This window comes from Euleptes europaea, chromosome 2, assembly GCF_029931775.1.
Source record: "Euleptes europaea isolate rEulEur1 chromosome 2, rEulEur1.hap1, whole genome shotgun sequence".
Lineage (NCBI taxonomy): Eukaryota > Metazoa > Chordata > Lepidosauria > Squamata > Sphaerodactylidae > Euleptes > Euleptes europaea.
Window position 1 is genome coordinate 8282008 of NC_079313.1, and position 21629 is coordinate 8303636.

The following is a 21629-nucleotide window of genomic DNA, read 5'->3' on the forward strand; positions in this document are numbered from 1 at the left end:
AATGGCCCAAGCAGCCATTTTCTCCAGGTGAATTAATCTCTAGCAGGCTGGAGATCAGTTGTAATATCAGGAGATCTCCAGCTACTACCTGGAGGTTGGCAACCCTATCAGTGCTGGATGATTCTTAAAATGGGAGTCCCTTCTACAGAGCAGCACCTGTTGCGGTTCTGTCTGTTTGCCAGGCACACAAAAAACAATGCCTAGTTTATTCCTAGTTTGTTTGGCTGCCTGAAGAGGGGCGATTTCAGAACGATCCCCCCTCCCCAATACGCTCTAAATGAGGAAGGGGGGAATGTGGCCGGCCACTGTCTCCTAATTGCCGCCCCCTCCCCGCCTTGGCCGAGCGCTGCGGGGCGGGGCTTGGGGGTGGAAGGGGCGGGGGTCGCGTGCTCTGGGACCACGTGGCGGCTCCTGTGTTGCCCGAGGGAGGAAGAAGAAGATGGCCAAGGCGGCGGGGGGAAGTGGGGGGCAGAGAGGAGGACCGCGCTGCCCTCCCTTGGGGTGAGCAAAAATAAAATGGGTGGGGGGAATAATTGGAAGTTTGCATTCTTGTGTTATGCAGAAAAGGGGAAATTGTGGATGGGCTCACAGACAATGGGTCAAGGAGGGGAGGGTCAGTGGGTCATGCAATTGGGGGGAGGGGATACGGGGCAGGGCGTCCTGGGAAAGTGGGGAGAGGAGCAGGGAAAGGGTTTGGGGGGATCAAAGGGGGAGTTAGGGGCAGTTTAGGGGTGGGCGTGAAAGAAGATGGACCCTAGGTTTGGGGGGAAGTAGGGGGTATCAGAGTCTTGCGCGTTTGGGGGAGGGGAGCGAAGGGGCTGGCCGTTGGGGGGAATTAATGGGAGGAAGATCCGCGAGTTAGGGGGCCGGGGAGAGCCTGGGGGGTTCAGGAAACGCGGGAGGGGCTTTAAAGAAAAGCAGAAAGCTGTGTATTGACATAGGACAGTTAGGCAGTAGGAGATGTTGGGGGGCTGGAGATGAACAGGAGAATTCGGGGCACGTAATGGGGGAGCAGGGGCTTGGGGGGCAGTGGGGCGGGAAAGGGTTTTATTCTATATTCTAGCCTTGGGAGTTAAGAGCAGCAGTAAGCTAGGCAGGCTGTAGGTATGGGGGAGCTCAAGCGGGGGGGGCTGTTTGGGGAGATGGTCGACTTTGTGAGTTGGGGGGTTTAGGGGAGAGGGTCGGATTTGGGAATTGGGGGGTTCAGGGGAGGGTCGAAGTTGGGGTTTAGGGGATAGGGTCGAATTTGTAAATTGGGGGGTTTAGGGGAGAGGGTCGAATTTGTGAGTTGGGGGTTCAGGGGAGAGGGTCGAATTTGTAAATTGGGTTTAGGGGAGAGGGTCTTATTTGTGAGTTGGGGGTTCAGGGGAGAGGGTCTTATTTGTGAGTTGGGGGTTAAAGGGAGAGGGTTGAATTTGTAAATGGGGGGTTTAGGGGAGAGGGTCGAATTGGTGAGATGGGGGTTAAGGGGAGGGTTGAATTGGTGAGTTGGGGGTTCAGGGGAGAGGGTCGAATTTGTGAGTTGGGGGTTCAGGGGAGGGTTGAATTGGTGAGTTGGGGGTTCAGGGGAGAGGGTCGAATTGGTGAGATGGGGGTTAAGGGGAGGGTTGAATTGGTGAGTTGGGGGTTCAGGGGAGAGGGTTGAATTGGTGAGTTGGGGGTTCAGGGGAGAGGGTCGAATTTGTGAGTTGGGGGTTCAGGGGAGGGTTGAATTGGTGAGTTGGGGGTTCAGGGGAGAGGGTCGAATTTGTGAGTTGGGGGTTCAGGGGAGGGTTGAATTGGTGAGATGGGGGTTAAGGGGAGGGTTGAATTGGTGAGTTGGGGGTTCAGGGGAGAGGGTCGAATTTGTGAGTTGGGGGTTCAGGGGAGAGGGTCTTATTTGTGAGTTGGGGGTTAAAGGGAGAGGGTTGAATTTGTAAATGGGGGGTTTAGGGGAGAGGGTCGAATTGGTGAGATGGGGGTTAAGGGGAGGGTTGAATTGGTGAGTTGGGGGTTCAGGGGAGAGGGTCGAATTTGTGAGTTAGGGGCTAAGGGGAGAGGGTCGAATTTGTGAGTTGGGGGTTCAGGGGTGCGACTGGGGGGGTACCACAGGGCTATTCACAAGTGTGGGGTCATTCTCTTTGGTCAGGGGCATCTTTGGGCATTCTTTATTTTAATAGGCTTGGAAGCAAATGGTGCAGCTGCTTTGCTGGGGGTGGCTTTGGGGGGGGTTAAAATGTGGGGGAGGTGTGGGGAATTGCATTACTTAAAGGACGCATTGGTATTGATGGCGTTGGGGGGAATTGGGGGAGATGTGGGGAGAAGCTGTAGGCCGTGTAATGTGGGGCTGGGCTATGGGGTGGGGTCAGATAGCAACTGGGGAGAGCAGGGGCGGGCTCGTCACTTTTGCAAAGCGAGGGTCTTTGCACGTGAGTGGGAAAGTATTAGCAAGAAGGCTTTTTTTGGGTGGGAAGATTATGTGGGGTGCAGAAGCGAGGACCCGAGGGAGAACTGACGCCTGTGGGGCAGCTTGAGGGTGACTGGACAGGGTGAGCGTTAAGCGCGCCGGCCGCGTTTGGGCGCGTTCTGACGTTCAGGCTTGCGCACGTGTATAAGGCTCTGCGGGGGGGGAGGAGACGGCCAGGTGTACGTTATGAGTCACGTGTCTGTGGCGAGACTAGATTTTCCCCTCAGGAGGAGGAGGGGGGACTATGTTTTCTACCCAGGCGGAAGGACATCGGGTCGAATCACCCCCCCCCTTTAATTTGGCGGGAGGCGACGGTTAGCCTGCTTTTTTTTTTTAAGCGCGCTAACCAACGGTTGCCCCTGCGCGCTCCCGCTCCACACGTGTGAAGGGGAGGCGCGCGCAGTAGAGTAACAGCCGAGGCGGTGAATTCTGGGGAGGGGCGGGGGTGTGCGCGCGGAGAGAGGGGGGGGGATTGTTGAAAGGAAGAGTGGTTTGGCTTGCGGCGGAGGGAGGGGAGCGCTCCGCCGAGAACAGCCGCGGGTCGGCGGGAGGTTGGCCGCAGACGGCGGGGCGGGTAGGAGGAACAGCGCCCTCTGCCGCCAGAGGAGGGAGGCGGCCCGCCGAAGGGAAGAGCCGACGCGATGTTCCATTCCCAGCCGGGGGAGGCGCTGGGGAACAGCCGGGCCCTGGCAGCAGTGAGCCAGCCAAGAGGATCTGCAGCAGTGCCTGGCCTCTGCCAGCCCTCGCCAGCGGCTTTGCGCGCCAGCCACCGGCGACCGCGGCCAGCCTCCCCACTCAGCCCGGAGCAGCGGCAGGCCAGCCGGCCCCCCACCCACCGCAGCCCTGGCTGCAAGAGACCTTGGAGTGAGCAGGCCGGCCGGAGGCGGCGGCGGCGGCTGGAGCGATCCGGATCCAGGCCCTGGGGAAGCGATGGATAGGAAGAGGTGGGAGTGCTCTGCTCTCCCCCAGGGATGGAAAAGGGAAGAAGTGACCAGGAAATCGGGGCTCTCCGCTGGCAAGAGCGATGTCTATTATTATAGGTGAATGTGCCGGGGAGGGAGGAAGGAAGGCGGCGTGGGGGTGGAGGGGGGGCGGCCGCTGCAGCCTGCCCTGGCTCTGCCCTTGCTTGCTCGCTTGCGCACGCACATGCACACACACACCGCAGCTGCATTGCAAACAACGACGATCAAGGAAGGGCTGCGGGGTGGTGGTGGACTTGCACGCAATGGCGGGGGGGGGGTTCTTTCCCGCACTGCAGCTGCCGCTATAGCAGGAACCTGCTCTTTTGCAAAGAAGGGGGTGGCGGCGGCAGCACATGGGTTACGTCCTGGGAATTGACTATAGATGATGTCTGCCTAGTGGCATCATTTTCCGCTTGCTTGCTTCTTTGAGATTTGAGGTGGGGGGGTGGCGGAGTGGGGAATTCACTGGGGGAAGGGAGCATCAGGACTTCAGGGTTCCCTTTTCTAATGTCCGCTGTCATGGAAAAATGGAATCACGTTGTGGCTGTTTTACATGGCTTGCCCAATTTCTGTGGTTTGGGGGGTGTCAGCCACGTTCCTGTCACTACCCCTGTTGACTGTCCTTGTGTGGTGGAGTTGTTTAGGAAGGTTTCTTGCATAGAGGGTGGATATTAGGGTTGTCGCTCGTACAAAGGTTGGCATATCGCTGGCGGAGACCCCTGGCTGGTTCAGCAACCCCTTTGTGCGTGTGGAGGGGTGTCATTCTTGGGGTGGGCTGCTTTGCCGGCTGCCCTGTCTGTAATGATTGCTCCGGGGCTGCCCCATAGCAAGGGTGTTTGGGGCAGGAGTGGATTGAGCGCAGGCTTGGGAAGTGTCTGCTTTACCTCCATGGAAAGTGCAGCTTCTTTGACCCCCCCCCCCCACAAACATTCTGCATTGGGTATGGGGGATTCTGCAGTCTAGGATGACTGTAGCCCCATTATGAAGTGTGGGGCAGGTTTTACTAGCACCGGACTGACACATGTGCAGGGGGTGTCCCTGGCTTTGTGGGATCTGAGCTGGGCTTACCTCAGCTGGGAGGGGCTGTGGCTCAGTGGTAGAGCATCTGCTTGGCATGCAGAAGGTCCCAGGTTCAATCCCTGGCATCTCCAGTTAAAGGGGCCAGGGAAGTAGGTGATGTGAAAGACCTCTGCCGGAGAGCTGTGGAGTGGGGCCGTGGCTCAGTGGTGGAGCATCTGCTTGGCATGCAGAAGGTCCCAGGTTCAATCCCTGGCATCTCCAGTTAAAGGGACCAGGCAAGTAGGTGATGTGAAACACCTCTACCTGAGACCCTGGAGAGCCGCTGCCAGTCTGAGTAGACAATGCTGACTTTGATGGACCCAAGGATCTGATTCAGTATAAGGCAGCTTTGTATGCACCTGCCTATAGTGGTTGGAGGCTGCACCCCAATTCCAAATCATCAGGGAGGCGGGGAGGGTTGTGAATGTAGTGGACCAACCACTCCCTTCAAATGAGCATGTGGGGTGACAGCTGCTGATATGGAAAGAAGCAGGACATTAAACTTTCTGTGCATAAAATTTCATTGAAGGGGTTGAGTTGCCGTTTGTTTATTGGGTCGTTTGTTTGTTTCATTCTGCCGGGTGCTGCATTGATTGACCCAGGGTGGGGGTAAAGGCTGAATTCTAATCTAGAAGGCTTACATGCGCACCCTTTGAGGAAGGGGCGGGAGCCGTGGCTCAGTAGTAGCGCATCTGCTTGGCATGCAGAAGGGCCCCAGGTTCAGTCCCCGGCATCTCCAGTTAAAGCAGTGGTTCCCAACCTTTTTTTGACCAGGGACCACTAGGACTTTTTTGTTCGGTGCAGGGACCCCAAGGTTCAAAATAAAAATTCTGAGAATTTGAAAATAAACTTTAATCATAACTGTTAGTTAAACATTAAACTTAGAATAATATTTGAATATATATATTTTATAATAGAGAACTTTTAATTGAAAATATTTATTTATTATGGGTTTATAACTTTATTTCGTGGACCTTAATTTAGTTCTCGCGGACCCCTGGGGGTCCACGGACCCCTGGTTGGGAACCAGTGAGTTAAAGGGACTAGACAGGTAGGTGATGGGAAAGACCCCTGCCTGAAACCCTGGAGAGCCACTGCCGGTCTGAGCAGACAATACTGACTTTGATGGACCAAGGGTCTGATTCAGTATAAGGCAACTTCGTGTGTTCACGTGAAACAGTTTTAGCTTAGCGTGTCTGCTATGAGAGAGGGGACACTGCCCTCACCAAAGGCCTGACTGCCTTAGAGCTTATGGGGAGGGAACTTTGAAATTCTACATGTGGCCCAGCCGTGTATGTTTTGGGTTTTGTTTGTTTGTTTTTGCAAATTGTTTGATATGAGACAGCTTCTCCTCCCCCCCCCCCCCAACACAACGAACAGCTCCAGGTATTACCGGGGGGGGGGGGGGAGGCTAGTCTGAGTGAGCCTGCCATGTCATACTGATTTGGGGGTAGCTACTCCTGCTTGCTGATAGGGAAAACTAGGGTTTGGCAGATTGAGGGAACCCAGTGGATTGCTGTAAAATGCCACATGGTCAGACTCAGCACTGGGGGGGGGGTTGTCCCCTTAAAGATGGGAGGAAGGCAGATTAATCCCTGCCAGTTCTACAAGTAGCTGTTTTCTACATAATACTAGAACGCGTAGAATAACTCCCTCATAATGCTAGAATGCAGGGTCATCTGCCAAAGTTGAAGGGTGAGAGATTCAAAACAGATTAAAGGAAGTATTTCTTCACACAACACATAGTTCAATTGTGGAACTCCCTGCCCCAGGATGTGGTGATGGCTGCCAACTTGGAAGGCTTGAAGAGGGGAGTGGACACGTTCATGGAGGAGAGGACTATCCATGACTACTAGCTAAAATGAATACTAGTCACAATGCATACCTATTCTCTCCAGGATCAGAGGAGCATGCCTGTTCTATTAGGTGCGGTGGAACATAGGCAGGTTGGTGCCTCTGCAGTCATCTTGTTTGTGGGCTTCCTAGAGGCGTCTGGTTGGCCACTGTATGAACGGACTTCTGGACTTGATGGGCCTTGGTCTGATCCAGCAGGGCTTTCCTTATATTCTTAGGCAGGTTGCTGCACTGGTTTGGAAATCAGTGGAATGGCCCTGTCAGGACAGTCCCAAGTCCATTTCCTAGGAGTCAGGGTTGTTTAGTTTTCAAGCACACCCTGGTAAAGAGGCATTTTCTGGGCAATTGTATCAAACATTATCCTAAATGCACTACAATTCATGCAACAGAAGGAGGGTAGTGTGGGTTTTTTGGACTGTGGGGTTCCCTGGAAACCTATTGTGTATGGGGGGTGTCCTTGATAGAGAAGACAGCAGACAGGGTAACCAGCGTACTTGTACTGATCCACACCTACCATAGAATCATAGAGTTGGATGGGACCACCAGGGTCATCTAGTCCAACCCCCTGAACAATGCAGGAAATGCACAACTACCTCCACACACACACCCAGAAACCCGTACTTCACGCCCAGAAGATGGCGCCCCAAAAAAAAAAAAAAACCCTCCAGGATCCCTGGCCAATCTGGCTTGGAGGAAAATTGCTTCCTGACCCCAAAGCGGCGATCGGAACTACCCTGGGCATACAAGAAAGGGCCACGAGAGCCAAATGCTGACGCAACTCTTCCTAAGGTCACAGAATAAGCATTGCTGACAGATGGCCATCCAGCCTCTGCATAAAAACCTCCAGGGAAGGAGAGCTCACCACCTCCCTAGGAAGCCTGTTCCACTGAGGAACCGCTCGAACTGTTAAAAAGTTCTTCCTAATGTTTAGCTGGAAACTTGTGACAATTCCACCCCGTTGGTTCTGGTCCGACCATCTGGGGCAGGGGAAAACCATGTGCCTTAACGGGTTGTTTTACACTGCGGTGGGTGGAATATAGGCCTGCCCATGAACTAAAGGTTCACCCCAGAACTTGCGCTTTTTGGGGTTTTTTATAACTATTTTGAATTTAGTTTATAATGACAACAACAGTAAAAATACAACAGCAGTATGTTAAACATCCTTGTACATTCAAGATGCGTTTCAATACTTGGTTCCAAAATATGTTCCAGTGTTATATTTTGTTCCAATATCGTACGTCAGTGCTTTTTACAGAAATCGTACCACTTAGCAGAACTTAGTAAATGCAAATCATACGATAGTTTCATGGGCATCGTTTACTTTGCGATGCCCCCTTCTCCACATATTCTAGAAAAGGCAGCCATCTGTTTAAAAAGTCTGTAAGATAAGTTATTTGCAGCTTTGAGATGTGAAGATATCTTACCTGAAATTAAAAGGTTCCACACTTTCTCATACCATTGCCCAGCAGAAGAAGAGGAGTTGGTTTTTATATGCCGGCTTTCTCTGCCACTTAAGGGAGACTCAAACCGGCCTACAATTACCTTCCCTTCCTCACAACAGACACCCTGTGGGGTGGTGGGGCTGAGAGAATGTGACTAGCCCAAGGTCACCCAGCTGGCTTTGTGTGTAGGAGTGGGGAATCAAACCCAGTTCTCCAGATCAGAGTCCTCCGCTCCAAACCACTGCTCTTAACCACTACACCACACTGGCTCTGTGGTGTAGAAAGCATCTTTGCTTTTTTCCAGTACAGGGCAATCAGAAATCAGTATTGAAATCCGTTCCCTTTTTTGAGTAGAGAGTTGTTGGATATCAAATTTTTCTAGTAGGACAATTAAGGCATTGTGTTTTTAAATAGTTTTATTGAAGTGTGCAAAATATTACAGAATAGGCCAAAATATGCAAAAAACATAATTCATTCATCTTAGAAAATATCACAAAAAAGAAAGTGAAGAAAAAGAAAAGGGGAAATATAAAACAATACAGAAACCGACTTCCAACTCTCCCCATACAGAACAGATTATATATATTATTTCTTTTGTGAATAACCCTTTAATTTTATCTGTTTTTACTTTAGTTACTTTCATCTTAATCTATAATTTAGTAAGCTTAGGTTCTAAAACCTAAAGTCATTTTTCTATCCCTAAAATACTGATTTATATATATTGACCATACCTTCCAATCTATATTAAAGTCGGAAACCCAGCTGTCTTCCATATATTTACTTAACTTGGCTATCTTGGCCAACTCCATTACGTTCTGATGCCAGTCATGCAATGTGGGTACTTCTGCTCTCCATTTTTCCGCCCATGTGATTCTTGCCTCTGTTGTTAAATATCTAAAGATACCTCCCAACTGTTTTTCTAATGTCCTGTCTAAGATGTTTTGTCCTATCTAAGGAGCCCCGTGGCGCAGAGTGGTCTGCTGCAGTACTGCAGTCAAAAGCTCTGCTCACGACCTGAGTTCGATCCCGACGGAAGTCGGTTGCAGGTAGCCGGCTCAGGGTTGACTCAGCCTTCCATCCTTCTTAGGTCAGTCAAATGAGTACATCTGCTTATCTTAATTCCCCATTCAACCGTGTTGTTGGTTAGGGTAGGGGGTGCTGGGGTTGAGTTTGTGGAACCAAGGGGGCGGTGGCCCGAAAAGTTTGGGAACCACCAGTGTAGACGACTGGGGAAGGCACTGGCAAACTACCCCGTAAACATAGTCTGCCTAGTAAACATCAGAATATGACATCACCCCATGGGTCAGGAATGACCTGGTGCTTGCACAGGGGACTACCTTTACCTTTATCTAAGATACCCAGTATATATATTTCCAGTTTGAGTGGGATTTTTACTCCAATAACTTTAGAAATTTCCTCGTGAAACCTTTCCAAAAAAATTTCACTTTACTACAACACCACCATTGGTGGAAAAAGGTTCCCACTTCACTTTGACATTGCCAACATTTTTCTGTTCCCCTTTCATTCTTCTTCATCTTTGATATTTTAAAATTAAAATAATTAAGGCATCATGAGGGACTTTGTATTGCGTGATTAATTCCGTCTCTTGCAAGATCTTGTCCCAAAATAAGTGAACGTTTGGGCATGTCCACCAGCGGTGCAGAAAATTAGCTGGGTTTTGCCGCAGCCTTTAACTTTCGCAGTTTCTAAACTGGATTGCAAATTTATTGCCCTTGCCTTGTCCCAATGTTTCCAACAGTTGACATGTCAGAAAGGAAGGACTTAAGCAGATGGAAAGTTTACAAACCTCTGCTTTGAGTGATGTGTATGGTTTTTTTTGGGGGGGGGGGCAGGCTTTGTCTTTCTCTTTAAGCTTTTCAAGCTCTTCTGATTCAGAAGAGAGACAGAGACGAGGCTGGCCGAATCAGAGCGGAGCAAGTTCGCAAGCCTTCTTTTAGGAACCAGACATAAAGGAACAAAGGAAGAGCTCGCCTGTTGCCCGAGCCGGACATCTGGAGGCTGTTCTTGATAGCTCGAACGGGCTGCGGTGCATTCATCCCCTTCTCCCACCCCTCACCCCACCCCGCCTGTGAATTGTATCATTCTGCCCATTTTTAAATAAAGGGAGAAAAGAAATGCGGGATTGTTATTGGCCCAATGGAAGCCCTACGGAGCAAATGGGTCTTTTAAAGGTGGACAAGCATGGGTAATTGTTTTCCCCGCTCTGCAGCTGCTTTTCGCTTCTGTCTGTAAAAAGCCCAGCCTGAGAAACTTTTTAAAAAAATCAAAAGGTATTACGACCCGCTCCAAGCCCTTTCTGAGTGGAGGGGGTGTGACCCTCACTTGGGGAAGGGGAGGCAGTGGGCTAGCAAAGCTAAGTGCTGCAGTGGGGGTTAGTTTCCAAAGGGTGCGTGCTGGCAGCCTTTGGTACGCATTTACAGAGCTTGAGAAGGTGCAGAAAAGAGCAACCAAAATGATCGGGGCCAGAGCAACTGAAACTCTGAGGGCTGTTTAGCTTGGAAAGAAGGTGGTTAAGGGGAGACGTGATAGCGGTCTATAAAATTATGCATGGTATGGAAAGAGTGGAGAAGCTCTTCTCCCTCTCTCATCTGCTGAAGCTGAAGGTGGAGAGATTCAAAACTGATAAAAGAAGAGTTGGTTTTTATATGCCGACTTTCTCTACCACTTAAGGGAGACTCAAACCGGCTTACAATCACCCTCCCCTCCCCCCAACAGACAACCCTGTGAGGTAGGTGGGGCTGAGAGAGCTCTAATAGAGCTGCGACTAGGCCAAGGTCACCCAGCTGGCTTCATGTCTAGGAGTGGGGAAACCAACCCAGTTCACCAGATTAGCCTCTGCCGCTTGTGTGGAGGAGTGGGGAATCAAACCCGGTTCTCCAGATCAGAGTCCACTGCTCCAAACCACCTCTCTTAACCACTACACCACTCTGGTATATTTCTTCACATCATCATCATCATAAACCTTTGATGGCATAAAGTATTTCTTCACACAACACATAGTTAAATTGTGGAACTCCCTGCCCCATGATGTAGTGATGGCTGCCAACTTGGAAGGCTTAAGAGGGGAGTGTTCATGGAGGAGAGGGCTATCCATGGCTACTAGTCATGATGCGTGCCTGTTCTCTCCAGGATCAGAGGAGCATGCCTATTATATTGGGTGCTGTGGAAGACCGGCAGGATGCTGCTGCAGTCGTCTTGTTTGTGGGCTTCCTGGAGGCACCTGGTTGGCCACTGTGTGAACAGACTGCTGGACTTGATGGACCTTGGTCTGATCCAGCAGGGCCTTTCTTATGTACTGAGTGCTTGGTTTGGGATGGGGTCTGGCGAAGAAATGTGCTGTTGTTACTCCTGCCTGGGACAGAGCCTCAACTCGCAAACTTACAGCAGCTAGAGAAAAAAATCCTGGTCTTTGTCGCTTCATTCTCATTTGTTTTGTATTTGTCCAGTGGCAGGCAAGCAAGACAGGTTTCTTTCGCATCATCGGTGACCTTACAGATTTTTCTTGGGTTCTCTTGCGCTTTTCTTTTGATACTGGCTTTTCGCTTAATGCTGTTGGTCATAGCAGTACTTTTTGGGTATCCATAGCTGTGTTAATTTATTTACTTTATTTATATCCCGCCTTTCTCCCCAGCGGGGACCCAAAGCAGCGTACATTGTCCTCCTCTCCTCGGCTTGTTCTCTCCTCGGTTTTATCCTTACAACAACCCTGTAAGGTAGATTAGGCGAAGAGTGTGTGACTGGCCCAAGGCCGCCCGGCAGGTTTCCATGGCAGAGCGGGGAGTCGAACCTGTGTTTCCCAGGTCCTAGCCCGACATCTTAACCACTACACCACGCTTGCTCTCTTAAGAACCCAACAAGCCAAGGAAATTGAGTTCCAATATAAGGAAATGGTATCTCAGATTGGCAGAAAAAACTTGTAGCACAGGTGTGCCAGAGGTCCGTAGCACAGGTGGGCCAAACGCATCAAACCTAATGGCCAGTTTAAAGGGCACGTGCAGATTCGCGCAGGTAAGTTCTTTGCCTCGTCTTTGCTTTTAAAATGAGCCAAAAGGCAGCAAACGCTGGCCCCGATCCTGGCAGGTTCCTCCTCATCTGGGCAGAGATCGTGGCTATTATCTTGACTTATTGCCTGGAAGTCAGATAAAGAATGTCCCTCGGAGGTCTCAAGCCTACGGAGCAAGGTTCCGTTAATGTTTTCCTCGCTGAAAGAGCGAGGCGTCTCCCGCTGAACCTTCTGGGGTGAATGCGCTTCTCCTCTGTATAGAGTTGCAGCTGCGAGGCAGACTCTTCCTCTTCCCTCGGGTGCACCTCGAGGCGAAAGCGCTCTTTTGGCCGATTGAGCAGCTTCTGCTTTGAGGAGCGCGAGACGCACGTGTTCCCTGAGCGAAACGTTTGGTTTGGAGAGTGCCCATGCCCGCGTTCCAGAGATGTAATTCTCTTTTCCTCCCCCCACTTTTCCTTCTCTTTCACACCGTGCCCTCCTCTACATCAGCCCGAGCGGGAAGAAATTCCGGAGCAAGCCGCAGCTGGCCCGCTATTTGGGCAGCTCCATGGACCTGAGCAGCTTCGACTTCCGGACAGGGAAGATGCTCATGAGCAAGATGAACAAGAATCGGCAGAGGATCCGCTACGACTGCTCCAGCCAAAACAAGGTGAGGGGTGTGTGGTGGATGGGTCGGGTCACCGCTGTGGTACGTCTCTTCTGTGAGAAATTTCTGTCCGCGAGGGGAGACGTTCCCAGCCTTGTTTTCCCCTTGCATATCCCTTGGCAGCCCATTTCCATAAATTGTACCCTTCGTATTATCAAAATGTTTGTAAATAATACAGTTGCTGTCATTTCAAATTTATGTGTTGTAACTGAATAAATAGAATAGATTCATAGAGTTGGAAGGGACCACCATGGTCATCAAGTCCAACCCCCTGCACAATGCAGGAAATTCCAAACTACCTCCCACACACCCACACCCAGTGACCAGAAAATGGCCAAGATGCCCCCCCTCTCATCATCTGCCTAAGGTCACAGAATCAGCATTGCTGACAGATGGCCATCTAATCTCTGCTTAAAAACCTCCAGGGAAGGAGAGCTCACCACCTCCCGAGGAAGCCTGTTCCACCGAGGAACCGCTCTAACTGTTAGGAAATTCTTCCTGATGTCTAGACCAGTGGTTCCCAATGTGGGGCAAACGCCCCACAGGGGAGCAATTTGATTTTTAAGGGGGGCAATTCGAGAATAAATTATTAACAGTGAATCTTTTGCATTTCTTATGGTTCTAGGGGCCTCATATACAGAATATAAATATATATTGCGACATACACATTTTAAAAATTAAAATCAATGTACACGGCGGTCAGCTGGTGTCAATGGAGAGGGGGAAAGCCCGCTAATAGAGAGGAGTGGTGAATAGGAGTTCACTTTTTGAATAATAAAAATTATATGTCACAGTGGGGGCATCAGGATTTTAGAGATGCTTAGGTGGGGCACGGCCAAAAAAAGGTTGGGAACCGCTGGGCTAGACGGAAACTCTTCTGATTTAATTTCAACTCGTTGGTTCTGGTCCGACCTTCTGGGGCAACAGAAAACAACTCGGCACCATCCTCTGTATGACAGTCCCTCAAGTACTTGAACGTGGTTATCATATCCCCTCTCAGTCTTCTCAACAGCCCAATAATGGGATTAGAAAGCAATGGAACAATAAGCTAAACAGTGCATATATATATATTTAAATTCAGAACCTGAAAGGCACAATGAATTCAAAACTACATTACATTAATTAATACCTTACATTTGTTACATTAATTCGTCGTGTTTCTGTTTTTGTTGTGGTTGCTGTTTTTTACCCATCCGTGCCCCCCCCCCTTTGCCCGGATTGTGAAGTTGATAAACCCTGCTGGCTTTCAGATTATTTTTGGACCTGGCATTACACATAGATGCTTAAAATAAAGTTAGCCATTCCTCAGCTAGCCAAACGTGGTTGCGGCGGACTGATGTGGGCCGAGGGGAGGCTTCTGTATTGTCCGAAGGGTGCACTGGATTTTCTCCTCGGCACAGCGTTGTCCCAAACCCCACAGCGCATCTTCCTCCTTGCAGGAGTTCATGGCAGCCGTTTATTTGTTATGAACACTCGTTAAAGCCTAGCGCTTTGGGCTTGCATGCCTAGAGAGCCAGCGTGGTGTAGTGTTTAAGAGCGGTGGTTTGGAGCGGTGGACTCTGATCTGGAGAACCAGGTTGGTTTCCCCACCCCTACACTGAAGCCAGCTGGGTGACCTTGGGCTAGTCACACTCACTCAGCCCAACCTACCTCACAGGGTGTCAGTTGTGGGGAGAGGAAGGGAAGGCGATTGTAAGCTGGTTTGATTCTTCCTTAAGTGGTAGAGAAAGTCGCCATATCAAAAGCAACTCTTCTTCTAGTTATTTCTTTTCTGCTTTGTCTTCAGTGTTATCCTGTGAAGTAGGCCAAAGCTAGGCTGAGAGAGAGAGAGAAGGCCAAGATTATCTCCTGAGCTTTGTGGTTGAGGGGAGATTGGAACCTGGGTCCCATTGCTCAAAATCTGACCTTCTTAGCTATTTCCAAAAAAAAGAGAGGGAGCTAAACCCAATTGACTAGTGAAACGCGTCTTCGTTAGCTTCTGGAACCTGCTGCCACTGTATGTGGCTGCTTTCTTGGATGTCTTGAGAAGGGGATTGGACAAATTCATGGCCACGGTAACCAATGGAACCTCCATTTTGAGAGGCAGTATATCTCTGAAAGGCAGCTTGGCTCTCCATGTCATGCTTGCAGGCCTTCCTGGAAACAATGTGGGCAAATGGTGACAGACTGGACAAGCCTTCCGTCTGATCCAATGGGGCTCTTCTGGTGTTGTGTGGATTAGTGGGGGGGGGGCACATAACCTTCCTCTGATACCTCCCCCTTTAAGACCCATGCCACCTTTTATGGCTTATTTGTGGTCAAGTTTCTTCATCACACGGATACATGACAGAATTTTGGGAAAGTGACAAGAAATGCATGTGTAAAAAAATACCGTTGTTTGTTAAATTTGTACTTTCCATTGTGGGGTGGAATGGCATTTGAAACGGTGTTTTTACTGTAAACACAAATGAGCATCTTGAGACACCTTAAGACAATAACGCCTTTTTACTCTGGCGTACCCTTCCATGAGTTTTGGTGGTGGTGGAAAGGGCTGTCAAGTCTCCGCCAACTTACAGCGACCCCGTAGGGCAGGGGTGTCAAACATACTGCCCGGGGGGCCAGATCCAGCCCCTTGAGAGCTCTTACCCAGCCCACGAACCAGCTGAGCCAGCCACCCCCACCCCACTCCAGATCTGGGCTGCCGAGGCATGACCAAGTGACATTTATGTCATATCCGGCCCTCGTAACAAATGAGTTCAACGCCCCTGCCGTAGGGTTTTCAAGGCAAGAGACGTTCAGAGGTGGTTTGCCATTGCCTGCCTCTGCAGAGCAACCCTGGACTTCCTTCGTGGTCTGACCCTGCTTAGCTTCCGAGATCTGATGAGATCGGGCTAGCCTGGACCATCCTGGGCAGGGCCTTTTTCATCCAATTGCAAACAGTGTAGTGGTTTGGAGCGGTGGACTCTGATCTGGAGAACCAGGTTTGATTCCCCACTCCTCCACATAAGAGGTGGAGGCTAATCTGGTGAAACGGGTTTGTTTCCCCATTCCTACACATGAAGCCAGCTGGGTGACCTTGGGCTAGTCACACTCTCAGCCCCACCTACCTCACAGGGTGTCTGTTGTGGGGAGGGGGAGGGAAGGTGATTGTAAGCCGGTTTGATTCTTCCTTAAGTGGTAGAGAAAGTCGGCATATAAAAAACAACTCTTCTTCTGATAAATCTGTGTTGCACCAAGGCTGGAAGACCGCTTTTCGGGGCGGGGGGAATTAATTAATATGCCCAAGGTGGCTAGCAGAAATCAAAGTTGCATTGCTACAAAACGGAGGCTGGGCCTAGCACTTACTTTCACGGCCGCTGGAAATCACGGTCAAATACTGGTTGCAGGGATGGCGAATGGAGGGGTATCTTTGAGCAGAGTTTTAACCCAGCCTTCCTGCCGTCTGTGTGTTTCTCCCACCTTCCATTAGGGTAAACCTGATTTGAACACCGCTCTCCCCGTCCGACAGACAGCTTCAATCTTCAAACAGCCCGTCACCAAGATCACTAACCACCCCAGCAATAAAGTGAAGACAGACCCCCAGAAAGCAGTTGACCAACCTCGGCAGGTAAGTTTCCTTCCTTCCTTCCTCTCCCTCCCTCCCTCCCTCCCTCCCTCCCTCCCTCCCCTTTCCCAGTTTCTTTCTTTCTCTCTGTCTCTCTCCCTCCCTCCCTCCCTCCCTTCCTTCTCTTTCCTTTCCCAGTTCCTTCCTTCCTTTCTCTCTCTCTCTCTCTCTCTCTCCCTCCCTCCCTTCCTTCTCTTTCCTTTGCCAGCTCCTTTCTTTCTTTCTTTCTCTCTCTCTCTTTCTTTCTTTCTTTCTTTCGAAAACACAGGAAAAAAACCATCTCAAAATCCAGCAACTAATTTTTTTTTTTTGGCCATCAAGTCACAGCTGATTTAGGCCACCCCGTAGGGTTTTCAAGGCAAGAGACGTTCAGAGGTGGTTTGCCACTGCCTGCCTTCACATCATGCATCTAAATACAGGGGGGGGGGGAGGTTTAAAGAAAAAAAGATATACATAAAGCAGAGACAAAATTATAACAACGGTGGAGCATCTACACATGAGTTTCTGTAAAAGGTTTCCGGTTATCTAAAAATAAGTCCATACTCAGTTGTAACCTGTATGGCATGCGTTCAAATATCGGTAGAGTTCTAAGGTCCTGAATCCATTGATTTACCGAAGATGGGCTTTTATCTCCCCAGTGTTGTAATAGTCTTTTAGCTGTATTAAAGGCATGGATGTTTCATTTTCGTTGACCATCAGTTAGCCTCCAAAAGATGGGCAGATAGTTTAAAAGTACACAAGCATCCTCCAAAATCAATGAACGTCCTAATACAAAATTGATCCGAGTAATAATTTCTTCCCAGAAAAACCAAATGACCAGACCCGCCCAAAGTAGATGTTTTCAGCCTCAGGCTGAGGTCTTTCACATCACCTAGTTGCCTATTCCCTTTAACTGGAGATGCCGGGGACTGAACCTGGGACCTTCTGCATGCCAAACAGATGCTCTTCCACTGAGCCACTCCCCCCCCCCAAATTAAAGATATTCAATAACCAATGGATTAGGGTTGTAGAAGTTTAGGACGAACCAGAAAAAACTGAAATGCAGCATAAGTATTAACGTGATACATTAAGTGGTGCAAGAAGTGTAGTTTCTCTGTGTCCTAGAACTTCCTCCCTTGTCGCTGCTATTTGCCTAAGCTCCACAGCCTCCCTTCCTAAAAACGTCCATTCAGGAACGGGTGTTTGCCTTATATCTTCAGCAACAAAGACAGATGAGAAGAATTCGTTTAGCTTCTCAGCAATCACTTTATCCTTCTTAGTATGCCTTTAATTCCATTGTCATCCAGTGGTCCAACTGCTTCCCCAGCCAGTTTCCTGCTCCTAATGAGCAGCGGAGGCTAATCTGGTGAACTGGATTTGTTTTGCCACTCCTACACATGAAGCCAGCTGGGTGACCTTGGGCTAGTCACACTCTCAGCCCCACCTACCTCACTGGATGTCTGTTGTGGGGAGGGGGAAGGGAAGGCGATTGTAAGCCGGTTTGATTCTTCCTTAAGTGGTAGAGAAAGTCAGCATATGAAAACCAACTCTTCTTCTAATATAGAGTCTCGTGACACGGAGCGGTAAGCTGCAGCACTGCAGTCAAAAGCTCTGCTCACGACCTGAGTTTGATCCCGACGGAAGTCAGTTTCAGATTGCCGGCTCGAGGTTGACTCAGCCTTCCATCCTTCCGAGGTCGGTGAAATGAGCTCCCAGCTTGCCGGGGGGAAAGTGTAGGCGACTGGGGAAGGCACTGGCAAACCACCCCGTAAACAAAGTCTGCCTAGGAAACGTCAGGATGTGACGTCACCCCGTGGGTCAGGAATGACCCGGTGCTTGCACAGGGGATTACTGTTACCCTTTTAATGTATTTAAAGAATTCTTTATTGTTGGTCTTTATGCTTTCCCTTAGCTCTTCTGGGAGAAGAAATTAAGTGGCCTAAACGCCTTTGACATCGCAGAGGAACTGGTGAAGACGATGGATCTCCCGAAAGGTTTGCAAGGTACCACAACTGAACACGTACCCGTCAACCCCCAACCCCCCGGTTGAGTGCAGGGAATCCAGATGGGCAAATACAGTGTACCTTCTACCAGGTGAGAGGAGGCTTATAAAGAAGAACTTTTAGCTTTAGGGAGCCAGCATGGTGTAGTGGTTAAGAGCGGTAATTTGGAGAGGTGGACTCTGATCTGGAGAACCGGGCTTGATTCCCCGCTCCTCCACCTGAGCGGCGGAGGCTAATCTGGTGAACTGGATTTGTTTCCCCACTCCTGCACACGAAGCCAGCTGGGTGACCTTGTGCTAGTCACAGCTCTCAGCCCCAGCCACTTCACATGGTGTCTGTTGTGTGGAGGGGAAGGGAACATGATTGTAAGCCAGTTTGATTCTTCCTGAAGAAGGAGAAGAGTTGGTTTTTATATGCCGACTTTCTCTACCAACTCTTCTTCTTCATTAGTTCTGTATCAGATGGGCAAATACAATTTGAGAGGAGACCTATGAAGAACTTTAGCTTTGGCTATGCAGGACAAATCAAAACCAATCTCTGTGTGTCAAGTGCCATCAAGTCTCTTCGGACTCTCAACAACCCTATGAATCAGTGTCCTCCAAAACGTCTAATCTTTAACAGCCTTGCTCAGGTCTTGCAAACTGAGGGCTGCGGCTCCCTTGATTGAGCCAATCCATCTCTTGTTGGACCTTCTTCTTTTCCTGCTGCCTTCAATTTTCCCTAGCATGATTGGCTTTTGAGTGACTGCCATCTTCTCATAATGCGACCAAAGTACGATAGCCTCAGCTCAGTCATTTTGGCTTCTGGGGACAGTTTCAGGCTTGACGAATCTTGCAATTTCCTAACGTGGGACGGGAATAGTTGCCTCCGCGGCTTCCAGGGAAGCCATTCAGTGGAAGCCGACAGATGCCTGGCGTTGTTGGCAGTGGGGTACGGAAAGGGGGCTCGCTGATCCGTCCCTCTCTTGCTTAGGTGTGGGGCCCGGCTGCACCGACGAGACCCTGCTTTCCGCCATCGCCAGCGCCCTTCACACTAGCACGATGCCCATCACGGGGCAGCTGTCCGCTGCCGTCGAGAAGAACCCCGGCGTTTGGCTGAACACCTCGCAGCCCCTCTGCAAGGCCTTCATGGTGACCGATGAAGACATCAGGTATCTGGGCACAGGGGAACCGCCTCAACATATAGAGGAGGGTGCCGAGTTGTTTTTTGTTGCCCCAGAAGGTCTGACCAGAACCAACGGGTTGAAATTAAATCAAAAGAGTTTCCGTCTAGACATTAGGAAGAACTTTCTAACAGTTAGAGCAGTTCCTCAGGGGAACAGGCTTCCTCGGGAGGTGGTGAGCTCTCCTTCCCTGGAGGTTTTTAAGCAGAGGTTAGATGGTCATCTGTCAGCCATGCTGATTCTATGACCTTAGGCAGATCATGAGAGGGAGGGCATCTTGGCCATCTTCTGGGCATGGAGTAGGGGTCACTGGGGGTTTGTGCAGGGGGGAGGTAGTTTGGAATTTCCTGCATTGTGCAGGGGGTTGGACTAGATGACCCTGGTGGTCCCTTCCAACTCAATGGTTCTATACTTTATCCCCCCTCCTTCCCCCAAGGAGATCGGGGCTCTCCTTACGTGGTTCTCTCTTTCCCTTTTTTAGCCTCACGACCAGGGTGCATTTGATTTAAACCAAATCACGATTTAAATACTAGTCAGTAAGACTGGATTTAAATCATGGTTTTCTACATAACCAGAGTATTCTGCTCAAAGGGTTTCACTTTCATGTTTACAGCTTGTCTCTCCCTCCTCACACTTAGCTCCTTGTGCAGACCTATTCCACTCCAAACAAGCTTCTGTTCATTGAACTGCTTGAAACTTAGCACCACTGTTTTTTTGCAAATCTACATATACAGAAGCAACCCCCTTACCACTTAAGTGCCAAGTTTCGAAATCAATAGAAATAAGGAATTGATTTAGAAACTTAGCACCTAAGGGATAAGGAGTTGATTCTGTGTACATAGATTTGCAAAGGAACTTTGGGATTAAGGTCCTTTTCTCAACTCTGTATGTTTATTTTAGAACATTTTTGCTGTGAAGAAAAGGCATGTTATCTGCAGACACCAATTCACCGTTTTGAGAACTGCAAAACCAAGAATCTGTGATAACATCTTCTAGATTTAAAAAAACTGCCCAAAATAATCTAGAAGAGCATGTCATTGTGAATGGATTAATGGAATTCATTTACCATGCTACATATGTAGCATGCTACATAATTAAAAACTAGCCTCATGCTACATAATTAAAAACTAGTCCTTATTTCACGATGAATAACCTTTGGACTATAATGTACCTTAAATAGAAAACTATCATTAGACAGATTTTTCCTCAAAAAGCATTTTATTTTTAAAAATCCCATTAAAATCCAAAAAAATATGATTAAAAAAAGTAATCATTGATTTTTATCCACCCTGCTCATAACAACCTTAAGAATATAAGAAAGGCCATGCTGGATCACACCAAGGTCCATCAAATCCAGCAGTCTGTTCACACAGTGGCCAACCAGGTGCCTCTAGGAAGCCCACAAACAGGACGACTGCAGCAGCATTATCTTGCCTGCGTTCCACAGCACCTAATAGAACAGGCATGCTCCTCTGATACTGGAGAGAATAGGTACGCACCGTGATAAGTATCTGTTTTGACTAGTAGCCATGGACAGCCCTCTCCTCCATGAACATGTCCACTCCCCTCTTAAAGCCTTCAAAGTTGGCAGCCATCACCACATCCTGGGGCAGGGAGTTCCACAGTTTAACTATGCCTTGTGTGAAGAGATACTTCTCTGAACATCTCATCTAGTTTCTGCTCTTTCTCCTCGCTGTCCCTTGATGCTGAGGGACGTTCACTTCCCCCTCTGCAGACAGAACCGTGAAGAAAGGCAGCTTGAGCGTCTCTGTGTTTCCATGGGCAGGAAGCAGGGGTCATGCGCGTCTGTTTTCCCTGGGCAGGAAACAGGAGGAGCTGGTTCAGCAGGTGCGGAAGAGGCTGGAAGAAGCCCTGATGGCAGACATGCTCGCCCACGTGGAGGAAATTGCCAGGGACGGAGAGGCCCCTGTCGAGAAGCTGCGGGGGGAGGAAGACGGGGAGGACGATGAGGAAGACGACGTGGATCGCGGCCAAGAGATGGAGAATGTATAGTCGGAGCCGTCTCAGGGTAGCGTGTTTTCATGGCTCTGTTTCGGGGGAGCCCCGTAGATTGCTCAGAAGCTGCGCAGGGCCTCGTCACGAGCGGATCATTCGGGGAGAGCCAGCTGTTACCAAAGCAGGTTCCCTTTACGAAGGCACTCTCTGAGCTCTCTCAGCCCCACCTACCTCACAGGTTGTCTGCTGTGGGGAAGGGAAGGCGATGGTAAGCCAGTTTGAGTCTGCCTTAAAGGTAGAGAAAATCGGGGTATAAAAACCAACTCTTCTTCTTCAAGGACAAGTTAGAATGGAGTGGGGCTAATTGTCATAGAGACCTCGAATGAGAAGGAACCTAGAAGGTTCCTTCCCATTCTAGGTCTCTTTGACAACCAGCCCCGCTCCATTCTAACTTGTCCTTGAAGAAGAAGAGTTGGTTTTTATATGCCGACTTTCTCTACTACTTAAGGGAGA

The 21629-nt window shown here is 49.5% G+C and overlaps 1 protein-coding gene across 3 annotated transcripts; it reads left to right on the plus strand.

The window, feature by feature from the left end:
* The first annotated feature begins 374 nt into the window (after positions 1-374).
* Positions 375-21187, plus strand: MBD3 (methyl-CpG binding domain protein 3). Of its 3 annotated transcripts, none has more exons than XM_056845324.1 (6): positions 375-501; positions 12277-12436; positions 15882-16019; positions 17908-17998; positions 18971-19148; positions 20984-21187. In XM_056845324.1, the coding sequence occupies exons 1-6, from the start codon at positions 440-442 to the stop codon at positions 21171-21173; spliced, it is 819 nt and encodes a 272-aa protein (XP_056701302.1). In that variant the 5' UTR covers positions 375-439; the 3' UTR covers positions 21174-21187. The 3 variants fall into 3 exon arrangements, with proteins under 3 accessions (XP_056701302.1, XP_056701300.1, XP_056701301.1); XM_056845322.1 differs by lacking the exon at positions 375-501 and adding an exon at positions 3332-3486; XM_056845323.1 differs by lacking the exon at positions 375-501 and adding an exon at positions 3332-3486 and having other exon boundaries at positions 17908-17989.
* Positions 21188-21629: the final 442 nt, after the last annotated feature.